This window comes from Conger conger, chromosome 10, assembly GCF_963514075.1.
Source record: "Conger conger chromosome 10, fConCon1.1, whole genome shotgun sequence".
Classification (NCBI taxonomy): domain Eukaryota; kingdom Metazoa; phylum Chordata; class Actinopteri; order Anguilliformes; family Congridae; genus Conger; species Conger conger.
In genome coordinates, this window is record NC_083769.1 from 10601372 (window position 1) to 10624567 (window position 23196).

Below are 23196 nucleotides of genomic sequence, written 5' to 3' on the forward strand. Positions count from 1 at the left end.
GGAGATTTAAGGTGCCATGTAAAACGTATTACTCTCCTGTTACGGAACACGCAGTGCATTTTAAATATGCATGTTTGGGTAATTGCGTTGTACTTAAGCGGATAAATAAATCAGGAGTGTCTCCCCTCCACTGAATTGTAACGGTATTTTGTGGAGCTATATGTTTACTTCAAATATATTTCACCTAAAGATGTGGAAGGCGTTTATTGGCGCCAGAAAAATGAGCAAATTGTCCTAGTTCACGGAGACACTGCAAGGGTTAGAACAAAATACAGGTCAAATGCAAACAACTTTATTGTTTTGCATTTTTCAATCGACATAGAGACAATGGTGATAAAAACGTTTCCATTGTCTCAAATGCAAAAACGGAAATACAAAAACACGTTTTCTATGTAAGTAATAGAGGATCCATGTTATCCACTACTCGTGATGAAGAGGGAGTAATATATTTTGCGCAAATGTTTTGAAAGGAAATTACTATTCACCTGTGTTTTTAGCAGTTTTCTTTTTGTATTTAAAGGGGGCGCGCCTACAGGGTGGCGACCAAAGTGATCTCCGGTGACGCGCGTCTGGGGTCTATGTTTATGTCTGTTTGGGTTCCGATTGGGCGAAGGGTAGAAATGTGCCTGGCATCTGCGCGCCGTGGGCGGGAATAGGCATGTTTATAAACCCCAGTGTGCGCGCCGTGGGCGGGAATACTAGATTGAGAAACTGAAGACGGAAAAGGAGAAGAGGAGAGAGAGGACGCGCAGCGGCGGCGGCGGCGGCTGTGGCTGACTGGAGCTAGTTGGAGGAGGCGCGGCTCCCCCTGCCCCTCCATCCCAGCACCTGCATGGACGACCACCTCAGCCTCCTTCACTCGCCTCCGCCTTCGTCAACCAAGCACCGGGGCAACAACATCGTGAACCACGGCTACACCGAGACCGAGCAGGACATCATGACAGTTGTTGCTTGCGATAACATGTTGGAGGAGACGGCAGCACTCCCGGGGCACCAGTCTTTAGACCGTTATGAGCCCGACCACGAGTGCTGCGAGAGGGTGGTCATTAACATTTCCGGATTGCGCTTTGAGACGCAACTCAAAACTCTTTCTCAGTTCCCTGAGACTTTGCTCGGCGACCCCAAAAAGAGAATGCGCTACTTTGACCCGCTGAGAAATGAGTACTTCTTTGATAGAAACCGTCCCAGCTTCGATGCAATCCTATACTACTACCAATCAGGGGGGCGTATCCGGAGACCTGTTAACGTCCCAATTGACATTTTCTCTGAGGAGATACGGTTTTATGAACTCGGGGAGGAGGCAATGGAAAAATTCCGGGAGGACGAAGGGTTCATCAAAGAAGAAGAACGTCCTTTACCCACCAACGAATTTCAGAGGCAAGTGTGGTTGTTGTTTGAGTACCCCGAGAGTTCGGGTCCGGCCAGGGGCATTGCCATTGTCTCGGTGCTGGTAATTCTAATCTCCATTGTAATATTTTGTCTGGAAACTTTGCCCGAATTCCGGGATGACAAAGACCCCAGTACCGTAGCGCCCATTATAAATGGAACTGCACCTTACCTCACAAGTCCTTTTTCAGACCCTTTCTTCGTGGTAGAGACACTCTGCATAATATGGTTCTCTTTTGAACTGTTGGTCAGGTTTTTTGCCTGCCCCAGCAAAGCCACGTTTTCGAAAAATATCATGAACATTATCGACATTGTGGCCATCATCCCTTATTTCATCACGCTAGGGACTGAGCTCGCGGAGCGCCAGGGAAACGGGCAACAGGCGATGTCCTTGGCCATTCTCCGCGTGATCAGACTCGTGAGGGTTTTTCGTATTTTCAAGCTCTCTCGCCACTCCAAGGGGCTTCAAATTTTAGGACAGACACTAAAAGCCAGCATGCGGGAGTTGGGACTTTTGATATTTTTCCTTTTCATCGGGGTTATTCTCTTCTCCAGTGCCGTCTACTTCGCCGAAGCAGACGACCCCGACTCGGGCTTCAACAGCATCCCCGATGCATTCTGGTGGGCTGTGGTCACCATGACAACAGTCGGCTACGGAGACATGCACCCCGTAACCATAGGGGGTAAAATCGTCGGGTCCCTGTGTGCAATCGCAGGCGTGTTAACCATTGCCTTGCCGGTGCCAGTAATTGTTTCTAATTTTAACTACTTCTACCACAGAGAGACTGAGGGGGAAGAGCAGGCGCAATACATGCACGTTGGCAGCTGTCAGCCTTTGTCATCGACGGAGGAGCTGAAAAAGACACGTAGCACGTCCTCCCTCAGCAAATCGGAATACATGGTGATAGAGGAAGGAATCAACAGTGCTTTCAAACAGCCCAACTTTACTGCACAGAACAATCAGAACTGCGTGAACATCAAAAAGATTTTCACAGACGTGTAACCGCTAGGAAAGAGAAAAGTGATATAAATATTACGACTATTACTCTACCAATAATAATCGTGACGTGTCAGTGCAAGTCTTGTGTGGAGGCAACGCCATAGGTATATAAATGTGTCCTTTGAGTCCGTGAGCCGCTGAATACATTCCATTCGCTCTTGAGAAGTAGCTCAAGGTTTTTGTTTTTTTTCTAGTTCTACAGAGGCTTCGTGTCCTACGTTTTATTCGGTTTAATTAAGTGGAGTAGGCTAGCATCCATCCGCTGTTGTATCGGGACATATTTAAGATTATTTTCCTTAAGGACAGCGGCGATGTTTGCTTCCAGTGTTAATTAATTCTGCTGGTTACGTGGGATTTTATTTACTCAGTGAAGTGTCTTCATTAAATAATTACGGCAGTAACATACTAGGTATAGGCCTAATAAGCAAAGACATATTGGCCGAGAGACTTGAAGAAATGCTTTATTATGACAGCCAAATATTGCTATAGGTAGGCATATATAATATCTATATATATAAAAAACGTATTACCATGTCACACGACAACGAAGGTGTAATGTATTAAATCTATTCCGGCTGTTAAATTGCGTTTAAGCAGCAATAGTTATGTGCCTGTTACCATCGAACAGCGCAGTAGAAAATAGTAGCTTTTTCGTGTAACATGAAAAAAATCATCCCCCATTCATCAAAGCAATGTATCGCGTGTACGCATTGTGCGACGCCATCAGTTCGATATGATCATATTTTCTTTGGGAGACCCTGCTGAAATATAATTGCAGTCACTTTTGATTGTGTATCTGAAAGAATTGTCCGTGGGTTCCAAACCAGTGTGGCCTTCTGAAGATCCCAAGTTTAATAACCCATACAAGCACAAGGACAAAATACGTGGTGTTTGCACGTCTCTCATCGGAGGTGTAAGACTACAAAAAAAGGAGATCACAGCGAGCGCACGCTTTCCAGTGGATGCTGCTAATCCCGCCTAGAGTGATGCAGTCTCCATGGCGACCACAGTTTCCTGGGTAACCCCTTTAATGTTGCCATGGCATCTCTCTCTCGCTCTATCTCTCTCCCTCTCTCCCTTTCTCTCCTCTGTCTCCACAGTAACCTTCCAGATGGTTCAGAAACCTGACCTGAGAATATTATCCGTAAAAGGCTTGTCTTAAAACATTGCCATAACTGTGATAAGAAAACATATTGCACAAATGTGAGTGCCTTGAAATAAACTGATAACACTCAACCTTTTCATTAATATTCAAAATATTTACGGACACGCATAAGAAACGTCCAAATCATGTTTTATAACCAGTGTTAGGCTATAAGTAATATGATGAATAGGCGTGCTACCTTTGGTGGATTTCGCATTACCTGGCGTGACCAAGACAAAGGGGCGCCAGAGCACTGGATTAAAATTCCTGTCATAAACTGAACTGGGAAACTACATGAATGTGTGGCACGTGGAAGAATGTGGGACGTGTGTGCACGCAGATCTCACGGACGAGCGCGCGCACCAGGCAGCGCCTAGCGACGGGGGAGGGAAGATGCTGGAAATTGTGAATGGATCCTGCTCAGACCGTGCTTTACATCCTGCATTCGCAAGGGGCTGCTCTACGCCGTCGAATGCGAAGGTGGGTACGGCCGCTCGCACTCCGCTTTCGCGCTCGCGCTTGCGTCATCGCCGACCGTCAAATACCACTTATGCGGTTGTTCTCGTTAATTTCAAATTAATCTGATGCGTTTGGTTGGGGGGGGAGCAAAGGCGTATGAGCTTTCCGCGAAGAGCTTGCGGTTGCTATTGAGGGGTTGCCGTGTTTAACTTACAAATAGATATCTCAAGAGGAGAGAGCTTGCTGACTGGGCGACGTAGCTCCACTTCTCGCGACACGTTTTCCGGATCGAGTGTAAAAACATATGCTTCAGGAATAGAAATGTAAGAAAGTTGGATTTAGCCCCAAACAGTCTGGAAGATTGCGTGTGAATTCACTATATTTTTAGTTTTCTAGTTTTCATATGCAAGTGCAACAGTAGGCCTTGAAGTCATGGGAAGACTTTACATTTTCCTCGTCTGTGCTCCATGACACCTGACTGAAGACGTTGTCATAGCGTTATAAAAATGTATGCGTCAGTGTTTCGTCATATGGTTTCAGGATTGACAGAAGCGTGTATTTCTGAGTAATGTTTTTATTTGTATTAATTATTAGTTTATCAGATGCTTTTATGATTCAGGGTGGCATCAAGGCATTATATGTGAAGTGTAAATAATAATAATAAATCATAACATGAGCTACAAGCAACAAGGACGTGTTCATATAATAGGAAGCAACACACACGTAGTAAAAGGTGTTAAGTTAAACATTCATCATTGGTATACAATCACACATGTTTATATTATTATTATATCTAGAATTCTCAAATCACATTGTATTTTTGTATATAATAATAATAATAATAATAATAATAATAATAATAATAAACTGGTCGAAGAAAGGTTTGTAAAGTGTTAGATAACATTTCGTATATCAGTGTGTGCTTTTATGTCAGAAACGTATTTTGGCCGTTTGATAATTATGGCTAGTCTACAGAGAAGCACTGAAATCTGCCTTGTCTGTGGCTAATGCATTAGGTCTGGGGCCTGTTCCACAAAGAAGGATTACTGAGTTAGCGGGATAACAGCACAAAGTAAAACCTGGAACAGCTATTTTCACTTTAGTCTACGTTCCGGATTTGGGCAGGGTCTGTGTTTTACAGTTATCCAGATAATTAAGTGACCCTGCATTGTTGAGCAGGTCCCTGGTGGAGTGAGGGTGGAGAGAGGAAACACAGTGGAATTATATTCGGGTGTGGTAGAGTGCAAGGGCGAGTGTGCGATGACCCACTTCATCAACCACCCGCATCCTGAACCAGAACTGGGCCAAATACGTCATTGTTTTGGATCAAAATATTTTTCAATGCATTGCTGAGCTTGTCTGGTGTATTAGAACCTATGAAATCGTCTCAAAAACGACAAACCCCACCTTCTGGTCCTCTTGGTTGGTTCAGTTTCACCAGGCAAGATCAATCAAGCACAGAAAGTATTTGAATCCAAAACAATGACGTATTTGACCTAGATCTGTTCTGAAAGCTCGCAATCCTTGCAGGACCGACCACCAAATTGAATTACATTACATTACATTACATGTCATTTGGCTGACGCTTTTATCCAAAGCGACTTACAGTTGATTTTTTAGACTAAGCAGAATCCTCCCCAGGAGCAATGCTGGGTTAAGGGCCTTGCTCAAGGGCCCGACGGCTGTGCGGGTCTTATTGTGGCTACACCGGGGATCGAACCGCTGATTTTGCAGGTCCCAGTCATGTACCTTAACCACTACGCTACAGGCCGCCCCAAATCTGACTGCGGGCGTCTGCGCGAGGTTAAGGCCAGCGGTAATAACGTCATTTGGATCCTGTCACAGCTGCCGGCCTGATTGATGAATGCGTCACGTGATATTGACGAGTGACCCACGCGTCTTGGCATCGTTAGGCGAAGGTCAGGTTCCTTCTGCAGTAACTATATCCCCGTGCACGCCCTGTTGGAACACCAGCGTGTGATTGGATATATTTAAGAAATTCTGCCATTATGAAGTTCTCACCAAAGACTGAACTGTCTGTTGTGTGCACCTGCCCTAATAGCAGGACAGCCTGTAGCCTAGCAGCTAAGGTACGTGACTGGGACCTGCCAGGTTGGTGGGTCGATCCCCGGTGTAGCCACAATAAGATCCGCACAGCTGTTGGGGCCCTTGAACAAGGCCCTTAACCTGGCATTGCTCCAGGAGGGATTGTCCCCTGCTTGCTCTAATCAATCAACTTCCAGTATTACTGTCACTGTGTGTGTACCTGTGCTCAAAGCAGGGTGGTCTCTAGCCACCCTGGCTATACCTTAGTGGCTAAGTGACAAAGTCTATAGCCTAGTGGCTAAGTTAGTGGTTCAACTAACCACAATAGGATCAGAACTGTGGGCTGTTGAGGGAGGCCCTAAACTCCACATTGCTCTGGGGGGATTGGCCCCTGCCTTGGTTAGCCTTATCAACTGTACTGTAAGTCACTTTCAATAAAAGTGTCAGCCAAATAATTGTAATGTAAATTACTGTGTTAAGAAAGTCTGGATATTGAGTCTGAGTGTGCACTCAGAAGCACAGCTCCAGTGTTGAGTGTGAGTCTGCTCTCAGAAGCACAGCTCCAGTGTTGAGCCTGCACTCAGAAGCACAGCTCCAGTGTTGAGTCTGCTCTCAGAAGCACAGCTCCAGTGTTGAGCCTGCACTCAGAAGCACAGCTCCGGTGTTGAGTGTGAGTCTGCACTCAGAAGCACAGCTCCAGTGTTGAGCCTGCACTCAGAAGCACAGCTCCAGTGTTGAGTGTGCACTCAGAAGCACAGCTCCAGTGTTGAGTGTGCACTCAGAAGCACAGCTCCAGTGTTGAGCCTGCACTCAGAAGCACAGCTCCAGTGTTGAGTGTGCACTCAGAAGCACAGCTCCAGTGTTGAGTGTGCACTCAGAAGCACAGCTCCAGTGTTGAGCCTGCACTCAGAAGCACAGCTCCAGTGTTGAGTGTGAGCCTGCACTCAGATGCACAGCTCCAGTGTTGAGTGTGAGTGTGCACTCAGAAGCACAGCTCCAGTGTTGAGTGTGCTCTCAGAAGCACAGCTCCAGTGTTGAGCCTGCACTCAGAAGCACAGCTCCAGTGTTGAGTGTGAGTGTGCACTCAGAAGCACAGCTCCAGTGTTGAGCCTGCACTCAGAAGCACAGCTCCAGTGTTGAGTCTGCACTCAGAAGCACAGCTCCAGTGTTGAGCCTGCACTCAGAAGCACAGCTCCAGTGTTGAGTCTGCTCTCAGAAGCACAGCTCCAGTGTTGAGTGTGCACTCAGAAGCACAGCTCCAGTGTTGAGCCTGCACTCAGATGCACAGCTCCAGTGTTGAGCCTGCACTCAGATGCACAGCTCCAGTGTTGAGTGTGCTCTCAGAAGCACAGCTCCAGTGTTGAGTGTGAGTGTGCACTCAGAAGCACAGCTCCAGTGTTGAGTGTGAGTGTGCACTCAGAAGCACAGCTCCAGTGTTAGTGACGAGCCCCCCCTCTCCACTCGATCGCTGTAGCTGCCGCAGTGGTGGGGCTGGGCAGAAGCAGCTCTGATTGAGCTCGAGTGCCGACAGACTGAGGCAGAAAGGTGTGAATGTTAGCCACTTCACCCCGTTTCCATTTTTAAAAACATCAGGCTTAGGGAGTAAATCTCGTTACTGCAGCAAAGCTCCCCCATTACAGTAAAGGACACATTGATAGCAGAAAGCATGTGTATTTATCTGATACGTTCAGTACAATTTTTCTCTTTGTTTCTTTGACTTGTTGCTGTTTAGGGTTTAGTGGTTGTGCACATTTTTTCGAGTTTGGTTTTTTTGGCGGGCGTGGGGGGGTGTTAGGGGTGTCCTTTACCGAAATAAGCATCATTGCAGACTGTTCCACTTTTCTTTCACCTTCAGCTGACTTTGACTCCATACTGTTTAAAAATCTGCCCAGTGCTGCCCTCCACTGGCTCTCACTCTCTCTCCCTCTCTCTTCCTCTCTCTCCCTCTCTCTCCCTCTCTCTCCCTCTCTCTCTCAAGATACAAGATTCAAATGTGCTTTAGTTGCATGACAAGATAAAAGCATTGAAAAACATTAACAATAACAAATAACAACAATAACCCCCCCCCCATAGGAAAGTGTAGAAAAGAAACAGAAACAACCCTTCCCTGTATGTGTATGCAAAAATACATACATATATGTATACATATATACGTATATGCAGGTATACACAGCACACATACAGACCATGCACTAACACACTCATATTTAGCAACTCAGACTCTCCAGTTAGCCTAGCTCTGTAGTGCATGTATGTATACTGCATATACCCAGTCTCCTCACAGAGATACCACAGGTCTAAATGTGATAGCTTTGTTTAATATTTAATAGCATTGGTCTCGTTCTACATTGTAAAGATATAAAAAGAAGCCGAGATAAACAGGAACAGAACGCGTGCAATGCCAATATTTCTGAAGGAGGACAGTCTCTATTCGCGGTAACAGCGTAATCTGAGAATTACACTCGCTGTAGCGGTGCTAAAAATTGATCGCAGCGGTAATCGTTACAGGGTATTGGTAATGCGACAAAGTCGACGGAGTGATTCACGACGTAAGGCACGCGGAGGTTAAGGGGTCTGTGCTGAAGGAACGCAGCCAGGAGAATGCGATTCATTGGCCCCAGCCTTTTGTTCCGTACAGATTTCCGTCGAAACCCCATTATGGGCCTGAACCCAAAGCTTGACCTCTGAGTGACATCCCTCCCTTTGTTTACAACTGTAGTCGGACAGATAAATTGGCCGCCGATTAGATTTTCTATTGGTCCTCTTTATTTAACGTGCCGACAGACTTCTGCACGTCAAAGTGCTTTTTTAATTAAGTACCAGGTGTTTGTGGTATTAAAGAGCCTTTGTGACAAGATGTCAGTCAGTGAGTTACATGTCTCCAAACCTCAAATGAGCAATAAATTACACACACACACACACACACATACCCTTAAATATAGTGCTTTTAATCCAGATTAAGGATAGCCAGAATGCGTTAAAAAAGTAATGTTCTTAAGTGCCTGAAGCCCTCACAGAAATGAAATATACTGCAGTATACTGTAAATGTATGGGTTTTTTTGTGAAATATAATGAGAAATGTATTTAATTGCAATGTGTTCTTGGGAAAATCAAGGTGGCAATTATTTATATATTTGTCAATATATAAGTGTTCCAATATATTTGTTTCTCATTTTGATAGTATCATTCAGCATGTTACAGTGTAACCTGCTTCCGTATATGAGGCTTTTCCATTTGTAACCAAGGGGGATACAGGTTCAAATCAAGCATAAAAGTTTGGTGGTGTTGGTGCCTTAATTTACATTGTGTACGTAAGCATGCAGCAATACAAATAAGAATATTTGACAAAAATAAGATTGCAATCTGTGAATAGGGACATGGCTTAAGACAGTGGTATTCACTTTTCATTGTTGCTCGTCACTTAACTGGCCAGTTGACCTACTGGCCGATTAAAGCATTCGATTACCCTGGTGTAAAATCCAGCTATGACCAGCAGGGAATGACCAGCTACAAGCTAAAGATAGCTTTAGCTGGTCAAACAATGTTGAGTATGGAGCTGGTTTGAACTAGTCAACCAGCTACCCGCTGTTTCAAAACCTAGCTTGAGCTGTTTTGTTCAGCAGGGTACACAGTTCACAGCTCACTTCACCTGGCTTCAATCTAATTCTCAACCGTGTTGTGCTCTGTTTCCTGGTGGCGCAGAGAGATGATGTCATTGGGCCCAGTGAGGTTGGACTGAGCCTTCAACATCTGGACTCTCCTGGGCCTCTCACCACATCAATATACAACCCTTGTCGACCAAGGTACAGTAGACCCTGCGTGTTTCTCTGTACCTAATATGGCATTCACTTAGAGGCAGAGTCATTGGGTACGCTGCAACTTAATCAGTTAGCATGTTTATGCTGAAAGCAACACCGTTCTCAATCTTCCCACTTAGGAGAGCTTGACATTTCTCTTTTGGAGATAAAGTGGAACTTGCTTGCGTAAGTACGACAGTGATTTAATTAGGATTTACACTGCTTCGGTAGTGTATGTGTTTATTGGGCTGTCTGTCAGAAGTGAACTTGCAGTGTCAGGACAAATGCGCTGTCAGATAAACATAAAGAATGGGTTTGGGATAAACAGTCAGAACTACAGCTCTTGTGCTGACAAACGGCAAACTTTACATTTCAGTAAAATTTGATCCTTTTCCTTTCTATAAATTTCTAAGTATTATTTTCAAGCATTGGCAAACATTACAGATGGCATAATCTATCGTTGTCTATCACAGGGATACTCAATCTTACCCAGAAAGAGCCGATGTGGGTGCATGCTGTTGTTTAAACCAAGCAGTTACGCACCTGATTCTGCTAATCAAGGTTTTTAGCAATGACTCTAATGGTTGATTTGTAGAAACTAGTGTGTTACTGCTTGGTTTAAACAAAAGTCTGCACCCTCATCGACCCTTGCTGTGTATGATTGAGTATCCCTGGTGTATGGTTTGAGAAACCATTGTTATCAGGATGGAGGTGAAATATTACTGTTAAAAACAACAGGGGGTCAATTACCTGCCACTTAAGGGCTCTTATGGCAGAGTGTGAAACACTTGGATTACATTGTTAACATAAGAAAAGCGCGGAGCACGTTGCCATGTTTATAGAGTTCTCAGTATTTCAGGAAATATGTTCAATACAAAAGTGTTGGTGTTAAAGGTACAATAGGTTATTTCGGACTTCTAACGGTCAGCAACAAACATGCTGAAACCACCACACTGTTTATCCCTCCCCCTTCTCTGTAAATGCGCTGACGTTGAAATGCCATTGGCTGTGCCAATTAGAACCAATATTCAACCACTGAGCTTGAATTATTGTACAGTTATACAATGTTTTAGTACAGAGTTCCGGCCCGTCAACTGCATATTTTGAAACCCGAATTTAAGGACTATGAACACTGGCAGAGGGTGAGTCAACATGTCAGTGAGCCTTTTTCAATGATCAGAAGGGATTTACAATGGTCTTGTAACAATATTTTAACACAAAAATCTTGCCTATTGTACCTTTAAAACAAGCATAGCAGTATGCTGAAAATAGTGCCCTTGGTGCCCTTGGTTGGGTTGGTTTAGATTTTCAGTCCAGGGGGAGAATTAGTAAACTAAACTGTGATTTAGATTTAGGAGTTAGCTAAATGGCCCAGGTTCACACAGCTGGGGTTTGACGGACGGACTTTTGCCGATGTGGCGTTTTGAAACGCTACGATACGGAAGCTGATTTAACCTGAAAGCTCGACTGCACTGACCCACAATAACAGAGCGAGCTGCGTTTTCCTCTGAATCTAGGACAGTGCGCATTTCTTAGGTAGCCCTAGCAGCTCGACAGGGTCCTCCTGCAATACTGCTCTCTCTCTGGACTCTCGTCCATACCACCGTTATGAGCACAGCGAAGGTAGAGTAGGGCAACTGTCCGGGACCGCTATAGCTGAGAGGCCTTTCGTTTTTCTCCTGCTTAAAGTTTTATGAAGACGAACCCCTCCCCGACATACACCCAGCTCACACTCGCCCCTCCCCTGCCTTCTGTCCTCCTTTTCCTGTTTCTGTAGCTAATACTGTTCTGGGATCAGTTCAGGCTCCAAGCTGAGAGAGAGGCGTGGTAGTGCCGTGCTCCCCGAGCTGTGCCCAGATCAGGCGTGATGAGTGATGACTGACAGCAGGGCAGTGCTAGGCTCTCATTGGCCCGTCTCCTCACCATCATTAGCATGCAGCCGATGTCAATGAGGTCTTCTGCCTTCTCTGTGCAGAAAGACACTCGGTGTTAAAGGCATACTATGCAGGATTTTTACCTTGGAATTAAACCGACCATGCTAAGGGTATCTACGATGCGCTGGAAATCTGGGATGTTTCTGGGCATGCAGCTGCGGTTGGGTGTGATGACAGAGCCATTGGGTGTCTGGTAGCTAGCTAGATGTGGCAGAGGTGAAGGAAGCAATAGCGTAGGTGAAGAAAGCAAAAGTAACGCAATGCCAGTCCAGTCCAGTCTGACCTAAAATGTATTTGAGAGTTAATAATAATAATAGAGTTAAAATACTCAGAGTTGTTTTGACACTGAGAACTGTGCTGTGTGCCTGATGATGCAGCGTAGCTGAGTCTGTCCAGCATCTGCTATGAAGCTCAGCACGCTGTTATAATGCCTCGCAGCACGCTGTTATAATGCCTCGCAGCACGCTGTTATAATGCCCCACAGTGAGTTACAGGCAAGAGCAGTCACTCTGTTATAATGCCTCACAGTGAGTTTCAGGCAGGAGCAGTCACGCTGTTATAATGCCCCACAGTGAGTTACAGGCAAGAGCAGTCACTCTGTTATAATGCCTCACAGTGAGTTACAGGCAGGAGCAGTCACGCTGTTATAATGCCCCACAGTGAGTTACAGGCAAGAGCCGTCACTCTGTTATAATGCCTCACAGTGAGTTACAGGCAGGAGCAGTCACGCTGTTATAATGCCCCACAGTGAGTTACAGGCAGGAGCAGTCACGCTGTTATAATGCCCCACAGTGAGTTACAGGCAGGAGCAGTCATGCTGTTATAATGCCTCACAGTGAGTTACAGGCAGGAGCAGTCACGCTGTTATAATGCCTCACAGTGAGTTACAGGCAGGAGCAGTCACGCTGTTATAATGCCCCACAGTGAGTTACAGGCAGGAGCAGTCACGCTGTTATAATGCCTCACAGTGAGTTACAGGCAGGAGCAGTCACGCTGTTATAATGCCTCACAGTGAGTTACAGGCAGGAGCAGTCACGGCTCCACTCGGTGGTTGACAGCAGTTGGCCGTTGGCTGTTTATGAGCTCATATCCCGTGTCACCAGAGACGGACTCCCACACCTGGGTCCAGCTCCTCCCTCGTTCATGACCACTGTTACCCTAAGCTTGCTTTTATGTGTTTTTTTTTAGACCATGCCCTGGTGTAAAATCCCACAATGACCAGCTTGAAATACCAGCTACCAGTTTGAACCAGTATAGAGCTGGTCTAACTGGTCAAACAGCCACCAGCTATTTCAAAATCTAGCTTGAGCTGGTCAAAGCATGTTGAGTATAGAGCTGGTCTAACTGTCTAACTGGTCAAACAGCCACCAGCTATTTCAAAATCTAGCTTGAGCTGGTCAAAGCATGTTGAGTATAGAGCTGGTCTTACTGGTTAAAGCGACCAGCTGTTTCAAAATCTGGCTTGAGCAGCAGGCTAGACTGCTGTAAAGAGTATTGGGACAAGTGAAATGCACTATGCATATTGATTTTATTTTGATTTGAGTGGACGTTCCCTCGCCTTTAGCCTTGGTGCACTTTGTGTGTGGCGGTCCACAGGGAGATTCATGTTTGTTGTGTTCCCATAATGACCCTTTTGGGAGGCTCTGCAGACTATTTCTGAATGCTCAAAGCAGGAAGCAGGCTGTGATGAGACAGCTTTATGAGGAAGATTCCCCCCCACACACACACAGTTCTAGTGTCCTCCATTTTGTTTCTTTGTGCAGTTTTTGTTTCCTGAAAGGGTATGTGTCAGAATTGCATCAGAGCATCTCTTGTCTATTTATTTTCAGTCTTTCATAAGACATTGGACGAACGAAAGAAAAAAACACTATTTCTGGGTTTTGCGTCTGTCTGCACAGCTGTAGCCCCACGCTGCACATGTCTTTCTCTGAATTGGGACTGCGCTGCTTTGGTCTCGAATCATTCTGAGCTAATTCTGTGGCCTACTGGAGTAATGCCATATGATAATTGGAGCAGCACTGTTTTCTGTCTGCATTCCATTGACAGAAAACAATTAAAAAAACCTGTTTCCTTGTCACAGGAATGGCTACATTAATGAGAGATAGCAGTATGAAGTCAGATCATTGGTGGAGCCTGCTCTTTTTCCTTTTTTCTCTGTTCTTTGATTGGTTTTTTTGCAGTCCAGTCACACAGTGTGTTCTAAAAACCATTCTCCTACTTGCCAGTGATCCCAGCTAACAGGCAATGTTCTGAGAACATTCAGTAACGTTTCCCATAGGTTCTCGGAAGGTTCCACTGTAACGTTACAAAAACAATGTGTGATGTTTTGCTTCACAATGTTTGTAGAATGTTGCTCACAGAACATTCCCCAGTTGCAGAAAAATAGCATTCAAAAGGTGTTAGGTAACCTCCAATAAGGTTCACAGTAACATTCCTGCAACATTGTGAGAATGTTAATAAACTTTATTTTCTGCCAGAAGGGTTAAAACTGCTGACACTGCCAGGAATACAGAGAAAACGTTATAGACAATAGCAGGAACCTAAAGTTGACATTCATTTTTTTGTTGATGAAATGAAAGCCAACAATAAGAACCTGTTGAACTTGGATTAGCAAATCATCTACAGAGAGCTCACAACCCTGCATCTTCCTTGGCAGTAGTAATGGCAGCACAAGAGTAATAGTTGTTGTATTAGTAGTGTTAGCTACTGTAGTAGTAGCAGTCTAAGGACTGCAGTATTCTAGTAGTAGTAGTAGCAGGGCTAATACTTTCGGGTGCAAATTAGTAATTCTTAATTTACTAATTATTATTAAGGAGTTACTAGATGCAAAGGTGTTGCTAAGGGGTTGATAGGGCACTCCTAGTTGGTTGTGGGTGTTATTAGGTTGTTGCTAGGGTGATACTAGGTAGTTACTAAGATGATACTTGGTTTTTGCTTTGCAATTGTGTTTCTAGGTGGTTGCTAGGGTGTAACTAAGCAGATTTGGAGATTTGCCCTGCCCATTTTATAAGAAGCTCATACTTCATGTTCAAGTCAGTTATGAACTCTATATGAACTCTGCAGAGGCCATAATTCAGCTGCTATAGGGCAGAGGGCATTGTGACATCACAAGGGTCACTGAGGCACACAGCTCATTTGCATATCAAATGTGGATTGGCTGAACCATAGAAATGGCAGTTAGAGTTTAGTGTTAGAGTGTTTGAAAAACTGTTCTGAAACAAATTCTAATAATTATACTCATAAGTATAAGCCATACCAAAACGTTAACCTTTCAGAGAGGCAGTATGAAATGCTCAACACTAGGATGTCACGAGGTGGTTGCTAAGGTGTGTTAGGGGGTTGCTAGGGTGTTACTCAGTTGTTTTTAAGGTGTTACGGGGTGTTTTCTAGTGTGTTACTAGATGGTTGCTATGGTGTGTTAGATGGTTGCTAGGGTGTTCCTCGGGTCTTACAAGGTGGTTGCTTCGATTTCTAGTCAGTTGCTAGGAGGTTGCCAGGCACTCATCACAGCAAATCAGAGAGGGGAGGTGAGGTGCTATTCCACTATGAAAGGCAGTTGGTTTAATGGCCATATATTTAAGCAATAGCTCACGGCAGGCAGTGATATATTGTCATTTCATCACGCACTGCTCCCTTAAGCTGGGTAAACACTGTGCAATTTCTGCCACGATTCTGCAGTCGCAGACAAAATGTCCAAATCGTAGAAGAAATCTTTCGTCGTGAGCCAATACCGGCTGTCTTGGATCGCTCAGTGTGACATACTCACAGACGGCCGGGTTGCTGAATCCTAGCCTCCGACGGAAGACTGGTAGTGTCGGATATTTCGGGCCAAAATCATGCAATGTGACAGCTGCTACGACCACAGACAATGGACGTCTAATGAACGACCATTGGAGCATCTTAATGCAATATATGACATACTGTAAACAATACACGTAGCACTCTAACCACAATAAACACAATGTTTTACATTAATTCATTCAGCCACTATCTCTAGCAAAATATTAGTAGCATGTGGATAAAGTAGCCTGGACTAATTAAGTGCTCCGTTTAAAGGATGTCGCTTTTGCTACCGCTCTCAAACCGTTTCGCATCCCAAATAAATCGCCCAAAGCTGAGACAGCCGTCAGTAACAATGTAGCTAATATCCAAAAGGCGAGAAAAGAAAAACGCCACGATTAGTCTACAGCTTTTTGTTCCACCATCCTTAAATTCTCTGTGTGGATGACAGATGATGTAGCTGCTGTAACGATAGGATGGAATCTCTGCTCTTATTATATTATTCTTGGATCTTATCTCACAGTGTGACAGCAATGAAAGACAGGATATTGTCAGGACTACATCGCATATTGTGACATGTACCAATCGTAAAAGACGGCTGATATCGCAAAGTGTACGACCAGCATTAGCTCAAGTCAGTTATGAACTCTATATGAACTCTGCAGAGGCAGGAATTCAGCTGCTAGAGGGCAGAGGGCATTGTGACATCACAAGGGTCACTGAGGCACTCAGATTGGCTGAACTGTGGAAATGGCAGTTAGAGTTAGAGATAGAGTGGTTGGAAAACTGTTCTCAAACCAACGCTCATTATTCCAACTCATACCCAAAAGTTAACCTTGTAGAAGCAGTATGTATGTAGTGTAATGGCAGTTTAAAAAACGTGCCAAAGTCTTTTAATTCCAACTGTCCCCACAATCTGAATTAAAGGGGCAATAAACTGTAAACTGAGTGTATTGCCTCCGCTTTATCGATGACATTTGTCCTATTGTTTAGTTACAAAAATCGAATGAAGCCATTCCACTTCATTTTGTGCAAAAAGGCCCTGACAAAACAAGAGTTTATGCCTCATTTAGGTTTGTTGATGCTTATGTGTACATTCCCATTGTTCAAACATTGAAAAACTGTCCAACATCAGCGGGATCATGTTGCATAGGTCTAGCCTACTCATTTCATTATTTGGAGAAGGCACATAGTTTCACTTGCTGGAGAGAGCTCTTGCACTTCTGCCTGATTATGGACACAAATCTCTCACCTCAAAACCCGAATGACTGCTTAGCTGCAGATGATAATTGAGATAGAACTGTAAACAAGCATTTGAAATCATAGCTGTGGTATATCGTTATTTTATCACTGCTATTAACCAATCAGATTGTGAGATCTTCTATGCTTTACTGAACTTGTCTGGTGTATTGGAACCTCAAAAAAGGGCAAACACTGCCTTCCAGTCCTGTCGGTTGGCTCACTTGCACCAGGCAAGATCAGTCGAGCATAGAAAAGTATCTGAATCCAAAACGATTGTGTATGGCGGCCTGTAGCGTAGTGGTTAAGATACAAGACTGGGACCCGCAAGACTCAATCCCTGGTGTAGCCACTATGATCCACACAGCAATGCCCTTAACCCTGCATTGCTCCTGGGGAGGACTGTCTCCTGCTTAGTGTAAATCAACTGTATGTCGCTTTAGATAAAAGCGTCAGCCAAATGACATCTAATGTAATATATTTGGTGAATGCAGGCGAGGGCGTACAGGTTGAAAACTGACGTCCTGTTGCTGTGTCTCTGCATTGCTTCGGCAGGACGGAAGACCCTGGAGTTGGGCAGCGATGCTGGCCCCAGCAAGGCCTTTCTATTTCACCCCCACCTGAGCCCCGCTCCTGGACGACACCCCCAAACCGCCTCGCCTCGCTCACCGGGCAAGCCTCTCAGCCAACCCCGTGAGGGCAGGAGGTGCCGGCGCCGTCAGCCACGGACCAATCGACAGCCCTTCGCTCCCGCCGCCTCGCCCTCCGTGACCCGAGCACCGAACGGGCGGGCCGAGCCCTCCCCCGGCCCGCCCGCCCGACCGCGCCCCTCCTCGCCCGAACGGACCGATCCGCACGCCTCCTGCAGAAGGACCTCCGTCTGCTTGGCCCCGCCCCTGTCCGTGACTGGAGAGAGGCCCCTCTCCCACACCACCCCCCAGTCCTCGTGTAACAGCAGTGTGATGTCTTTAATGTCAATGCATAAATGGATCAACATGAAACAGTCTGCACTGTCCATTCTTCCCTTATCTTTGTGTTTACGTCTCTGCTTCTATTGGGGGAGGGAGGAGGGGTAACCCTGGTGTATAATCCAGCTACTGTACGACCAGCTTGAAATTTCTACAGCTACCGGCTGTTTGAAAACTTAGCCTGAGCTGGTCAAACCATGTTGAGTATGGGCTGGTTTCAAAACCTACCTTCAGCTGTTTTCGAACATAGAGTTCTCTCTGGTCTAAAAGGCTTGCCATAGGTGGTGGTTATACATTATATCACAGCCTGATTGCTCCCATTAATGGCTCAGACAGCACTGTCTAAAATAATTCCCCTGGCGATCTCCTGTGTGTTGATTGGCTCCTTTGCACAGGGTGAAGCGCTTCTGCAGACAGGCTCTCTCCGGAAAGTTCCGTTAGATTCCTCACTTTCTCCGCCAGGACTGAAGGACACTTAGAGGTCATTGAGTGCGGTTCTGCTCTCTGACTAGGGAATTTGTCTTACCCTCTCTCCCTCTTATGCTCTCTCTCCCCCTCCCTGTCTCTCTTTCTCTCTCTCTCCCTCTCTCCCTCCCTTCCTCCCTCTCTCCCTCTCTTTTTCTCGCCCCCCTCCCTTTCTCTCTCTCTCTCTCCCTCTCCCCCTCTCGCTCAGGAGCCCCGCAGTGCTATTTGGCAGGGTTACAGGGATTTTTCGTTTTTGGGGTGGGGACTTCAGGTGATTGGTCAGCAAATGTTGCAGTTGAGAATGAGGCTGCAGAGAGACAAGGCTTTCGGGCGAGACGGATACCAATAATGGATGACACTGCAGTACCGAGGAGTCGTTCAGCAAACTTACACCAAGGTTATTACAACAGCATCGAACAAGTGTCTCACTCTGAGACAACACTGCATCAAGCTGTAGCAGAAATATTGTTTGCAGCTCACACTGTTGTATTACATGTAGATTAGATCGTTTTTGTCGTACAGTTCTCTCACTCATATTCATCATACAGGTCTTATTGATTTCAATGAAAAATGAAATATGAAATGCTTCAGACTGACAAAATTTTTGGATTATCTTACAAGGTATGTCAAGATTCTTTTACTACAGTTAAGCGTTTTAAAATTTCAGTAAAACTATGCTTTGGTTTCCCGCCTGAAATCACACCCACCCCAGCCCTCTGAGCCCCGCCTGATTTATACACAGTTCAAGCGAACATGAAAGCGATTGTCCACTGCTCCGAACTCCATGTAATACAAATCAATTAACCCATCAGCTGAAAATAAATCTGAGAGAGACTGGTGTTTAATAGCAACCTGCTGACACCCAGCCTTGTATTTTCTCCCTCTGTACGGTTTTACAGTTGATTTGATGGCACGGCCGATCGCTTACTTGCTGTTCTCGCAGAACTGATGGAACATCTGAACGTTTGTCTTCAGCAGTCAGCTGCAGGTGGCGTTCGGGGAAGTGCTGAGTTGCTGTGTTTTCGCCGGCGAGAAGCAGGTGCCGCCCCACAGCTTGAGCCCTGTGGAAAACGGGTGCAGAGATGTATTTCTCCTTTTCTTTTCTTTTTTTTTTGTCTTTACTGAAGTTTTTTTTTGGGCAAAAAAACCCTCAAATGACCTTCAGCACTAAATGACACACAGGTGCAGCGACACTGCGGATAAGAGTCTTGGGGACGTGTGGCACGTTTTGGATTACCTGCTGTCTGGAATAATTGGGAAAACCACAAGTACTCTGCTGAACTCACGCAGTGCGTCTGGTTTCAGGTTTAAAGGTGAGGCCTGCTGTAAAATCCAGCTTGACCTGTGTGAAAATTGAGTTGGTCAAGCTGGGTATGAGCTGGTCAACCTGCTAGTGCTGGTAGCTTGTCTGAGCTGTTTCAAAACATTGTCAAGCTGGGAGCTGGTCTGAACTGGTATAAGTATTTCAAAACCTAGCTGTTTTTTTTGTAGTGAGGTTAATTCATTAGCCTTGGTTAGCCTTGCCACTGCAAGAAACTGCAGCAGCGTCAGCAGATTGTGTTAGCTGCGAGTCGCATCATAGACCCACCAGATACTCAGTTCCATATCTGTCAAGTTGAAAGACCTGCCTCCTTTCCAAAATGTATTAATGGGATTAAGCAAGAACTGCACTCTGACTATTTGTGTTGAGAGTTCAGGGTCACACAACGTTTTGAAGAAACAGTCTCTGGACCTGCCTAACCCCTAAATTATTGGCCATTCCCTTAACCCCTTTCTCCTCCAAAATCATGGAACGTGCAGCATCCAAGTCAGTAAGCAAGCAAGCAAATTTAATTTTTAAGTCAGACTTAAAACAACAATACTTGCACCAAGGTACTGTACAAAATATATTGGATGTATACAGTGAGATCCATAAGTATTTGAACAGTGAAAGAATTTTGAACTGTAGAAATTACAGTCCAAAAAGTGTTTCACCTTTCAAATATTTATGGACCTCATTGTACATACTGTATATGCAAACACAAATGCACAGGGCAAACATAAACATTTAAAACACTAAACATTTTTAAATGCTTGGACAAAGTCTAGATTTATGAAGAGAGTTGGAAGTGGCAGATCTGATGTTCAGTTCTCTCTCTTGCGTCCTCTCACAGAGTAACCTTTCTTTTTTCATCCCCTTCCTGTCTAGCTTCAGGGCTGGTCATTCCAGTAAGATTACTCACTGAATAAATTCAGTCAGCTAATGCGTCTTCGCTTCCCAGTTCTAATCCTGGTCCTAGTCTAATTTGCAGCTTTTGACATTATAGACAAGGAAGTGGGATGGCTGGTAGCTTTTTATGGGTGTCCTCCAAGGCTCTCTACTTGGCCCCTTCCCCTTTTCCCATTACATGCAATCTCTTGGGTCTATCAATTACTCACATGGTTTCTCATAAAACAACATTCTTCTTTTCATCTATCAAACATGAGCATACACATGCAGCAGCACACAAAGATGTTGAGAAATGCATATACACTTGCATATTGACGCAAACAGTTTACTTACAACAGTGCACCCACACACACGTGCACACTCACACAAACACACACATGCGTATACACACATTATTTGCAGATCCAAATCTGCATTATAAGGACACTTTCTGTGTGTTATATAAACGTATAGCTCTTTCACCGTCGAGATGCATTTCTGATGATGCCTGAAGTGAAGAATGACAAGGCTCCTGGGTTTTCACTGTGACCGCGTTCTCTCCTTACGCTCTAGTGCACTTGCACTTTGGAACTATTCAGGTTCAAATTTGGATCAGCACATAAAAAATGTTTGGATGAGAAGCCAGTTTTATTATTTAAAAATCCAGCCATCATTCTGTCTCCTTGCTCTTTGGGGAGGAACAAGCACCCAGCTCTCCTGACCGGCATCCATGCAGGGGGGGAAATGCCCACAGGGGTAGTTTGTTCAGGGGGGTTGTTTTGAAGCGGGGGAAATGGATGCGTGTTCCGCCGCTACGCCTGCCTCTGCTGGTGTCGTCTGCTCTTTCCATTCCAGAACATTCCGGGCTGTTCCCCAGGGAGGGACACCATGCCCAGCGTGTGGAAGAAAGCACACCCCCCCCACTCCTCTTGAGATCCCCTCTCCTTCAGCGTTCCCTCCCCTGTAAGACGCAGCAGCTGGAGCCCGTCCCCCAGGCCCGACTCCTGCTGCCGCCGCGCATGCGGTGGCCTGCCCTTTCCGCCAGCATGCCCCGCTACGTCTGAGCCCCGCCGTGGGGCTCTGAGCCCGCTAACGAGCGGGGTGGGGCGGGGGCTCCGCGGCACGTCCCTCCCCAACGCACCCTATGCCATAAGGTCACATTGTACCGTTGTGCCCTCCCCCCCCCCAAATATGTTTGGGTTGTCCATTGCTCCAGGGATACCACCAGCCAGACCACAGCATCAATCATTCCATACGAATACCATGCTCATATAATACTAGCGTCTGTGCAGAGTGTGTGTATAGATAGGATTTTGTACATACACACACAAACATACAGCAGGACTGTTGTATTCCTGGGCCATGTTATTTGTGTGCACCGTATTTGTATATAAATATGTAGACCGTAAGGTGTAAATAATGTAAAGTGTACTATCTTGTGTGAACGTTAAGACAAAAAAAACGAGGCTGTTTTTAGACCATTTCATGGCCTGCCTTGCAGTGCTCTCTCTGTCTTTCCGTCATGTTGCGCTACATTAGGTCAGCCATGCACACTGAAATGCATCACGCTGCCCTGCTCAAATGGCAGCGAATGTAGCCACTGGGTGTTTGCGGTTACTGCCGAGCTGGGCGTGTGGCATTTTCCCATTTCCTGTTTCGTTTATGCGGTATGTAGTAATGTCAACATCCTAAGAGGACCCTGCTGTAAAATCCAGCTATGCTAGTTTGACCAGCTTGAGCTGGTCACGCTGGCCATAAGCTGGTCTAGCTGGGTATCAGCTGGTCAACCAGCTAGTGCTAGTAACTGGTAAGTGGTTGACCAGCTACCAGCTGTTTAAAATCATAGCTTGAGCTGGTCAAACCATGTCAAGCTGGGAGCTGGTCTGAACTGGTCAACCATGGCCAGCTAGGAGCTTGTCTGAACTGGTCAACCAGCTACCAGCTGTTTCAAAACCTAGCTTGACCTGTATTTTTCAGCAGGGGGAGGTGTCGTGGTCATTCGGTATACATGACGTGGATAGGATACCATCCTAGGAGCTGAATATACTGACCGAACAGATACACAAAGCATGCCTTTTTCCACACTCACTTAGAAAGTGTATTTGGAGAAGGCCTGCTGGTGGTCTGGTTCTGTGGCCCTCACCAACTTCTGCAGCGCAAATGGAGATGAGGCTGTCAGGCTAAAGCCTTGAGGGTCGGGGCTGCCTATAGCATTCTGTCTAAGGTGCTTGACTGGGATCTGGAAGGTTGCTGGTTCATGCCCATACTAAAATCAGTGCAGCTGTTGGACACTTGAGAATGGCCCTTAACCCCACATTGCTCCAGTGGGGATTGGCCCCTGCTTAGCCTAATCATCAATCAGTTGCTTTGGATAAATAACTCTAAGGTACAGATTGATGTACAACACCAAGGTAAGTAATACCGTAATACTCTCATTTCTTGTCTGGGGGTGATGTCACTTCCTGTAGCATTCACATGCTACCTTGCATCTCTAAACTCCACTCTGTGAGAAAGAATGCTCTCAGAATGGCTTCTAATGTTGTGTTGCGGCTATTTTTCACAATCAGTGTGCATGCTGGGAAATGAGCCGGGTGAAATTCCGATGCAGGCGCTAAATGCAGACTGCCATGTTTTTTTTTAATTGACATTTTGGATTATGTGAGATTCTGAACACTTTCATGAGGTATTTCATTAAATGAAACAAAGCTATTCAATTTCAATAAAGCTATTTTCCTTGTGCCAAAAATAGCCAGACTCAGGCAGTTAAGTGCACTGCCAGTCAATGATTTG

The 23196-nt window shown here is 45.4% G+C and overlaps 1 protein-coding gene across 1 annotated transcript; it reads left to right on the plus strand.

Moving 5' to 3' along the window:
- Window positions 1-711: 711 nt before the first annotated feature.
- Window positions 712-17687, plus strand: LOC133139107 (potassium voltage-gated channel subfamily A member 3). Its single transcript, XM_061258409.1, has 4 exons — window positions 712-3404; window positions 3871-4010; window positions 9738-9838; window positions 17341-17687. The coding sequence occupies exon 1, from the start codon at window positions 833-835 to the stop codon at window positions 2387-2389; it is 1557 nt and encodes a 518-aa protein (XP_061114393.1). The 5' UTR covers window positions 712-832; the 3' UTR covers window positions 2390-3404; window positions 3871-4010; window positions 9738-9838; window positions 17341-17687.
- Window positions 17688-23196: the final 5509 nt, after the last annotated feature.

Excerpts from the sequence above, each read along its gene's own strand:
- LOC133139107 (XM_061258409.1), top strand. The coding sequence starts at position 833 with ATGGACGACCACCTCAGCCTCCTTCACTCGCCTCCGCCTTCGTCAACC.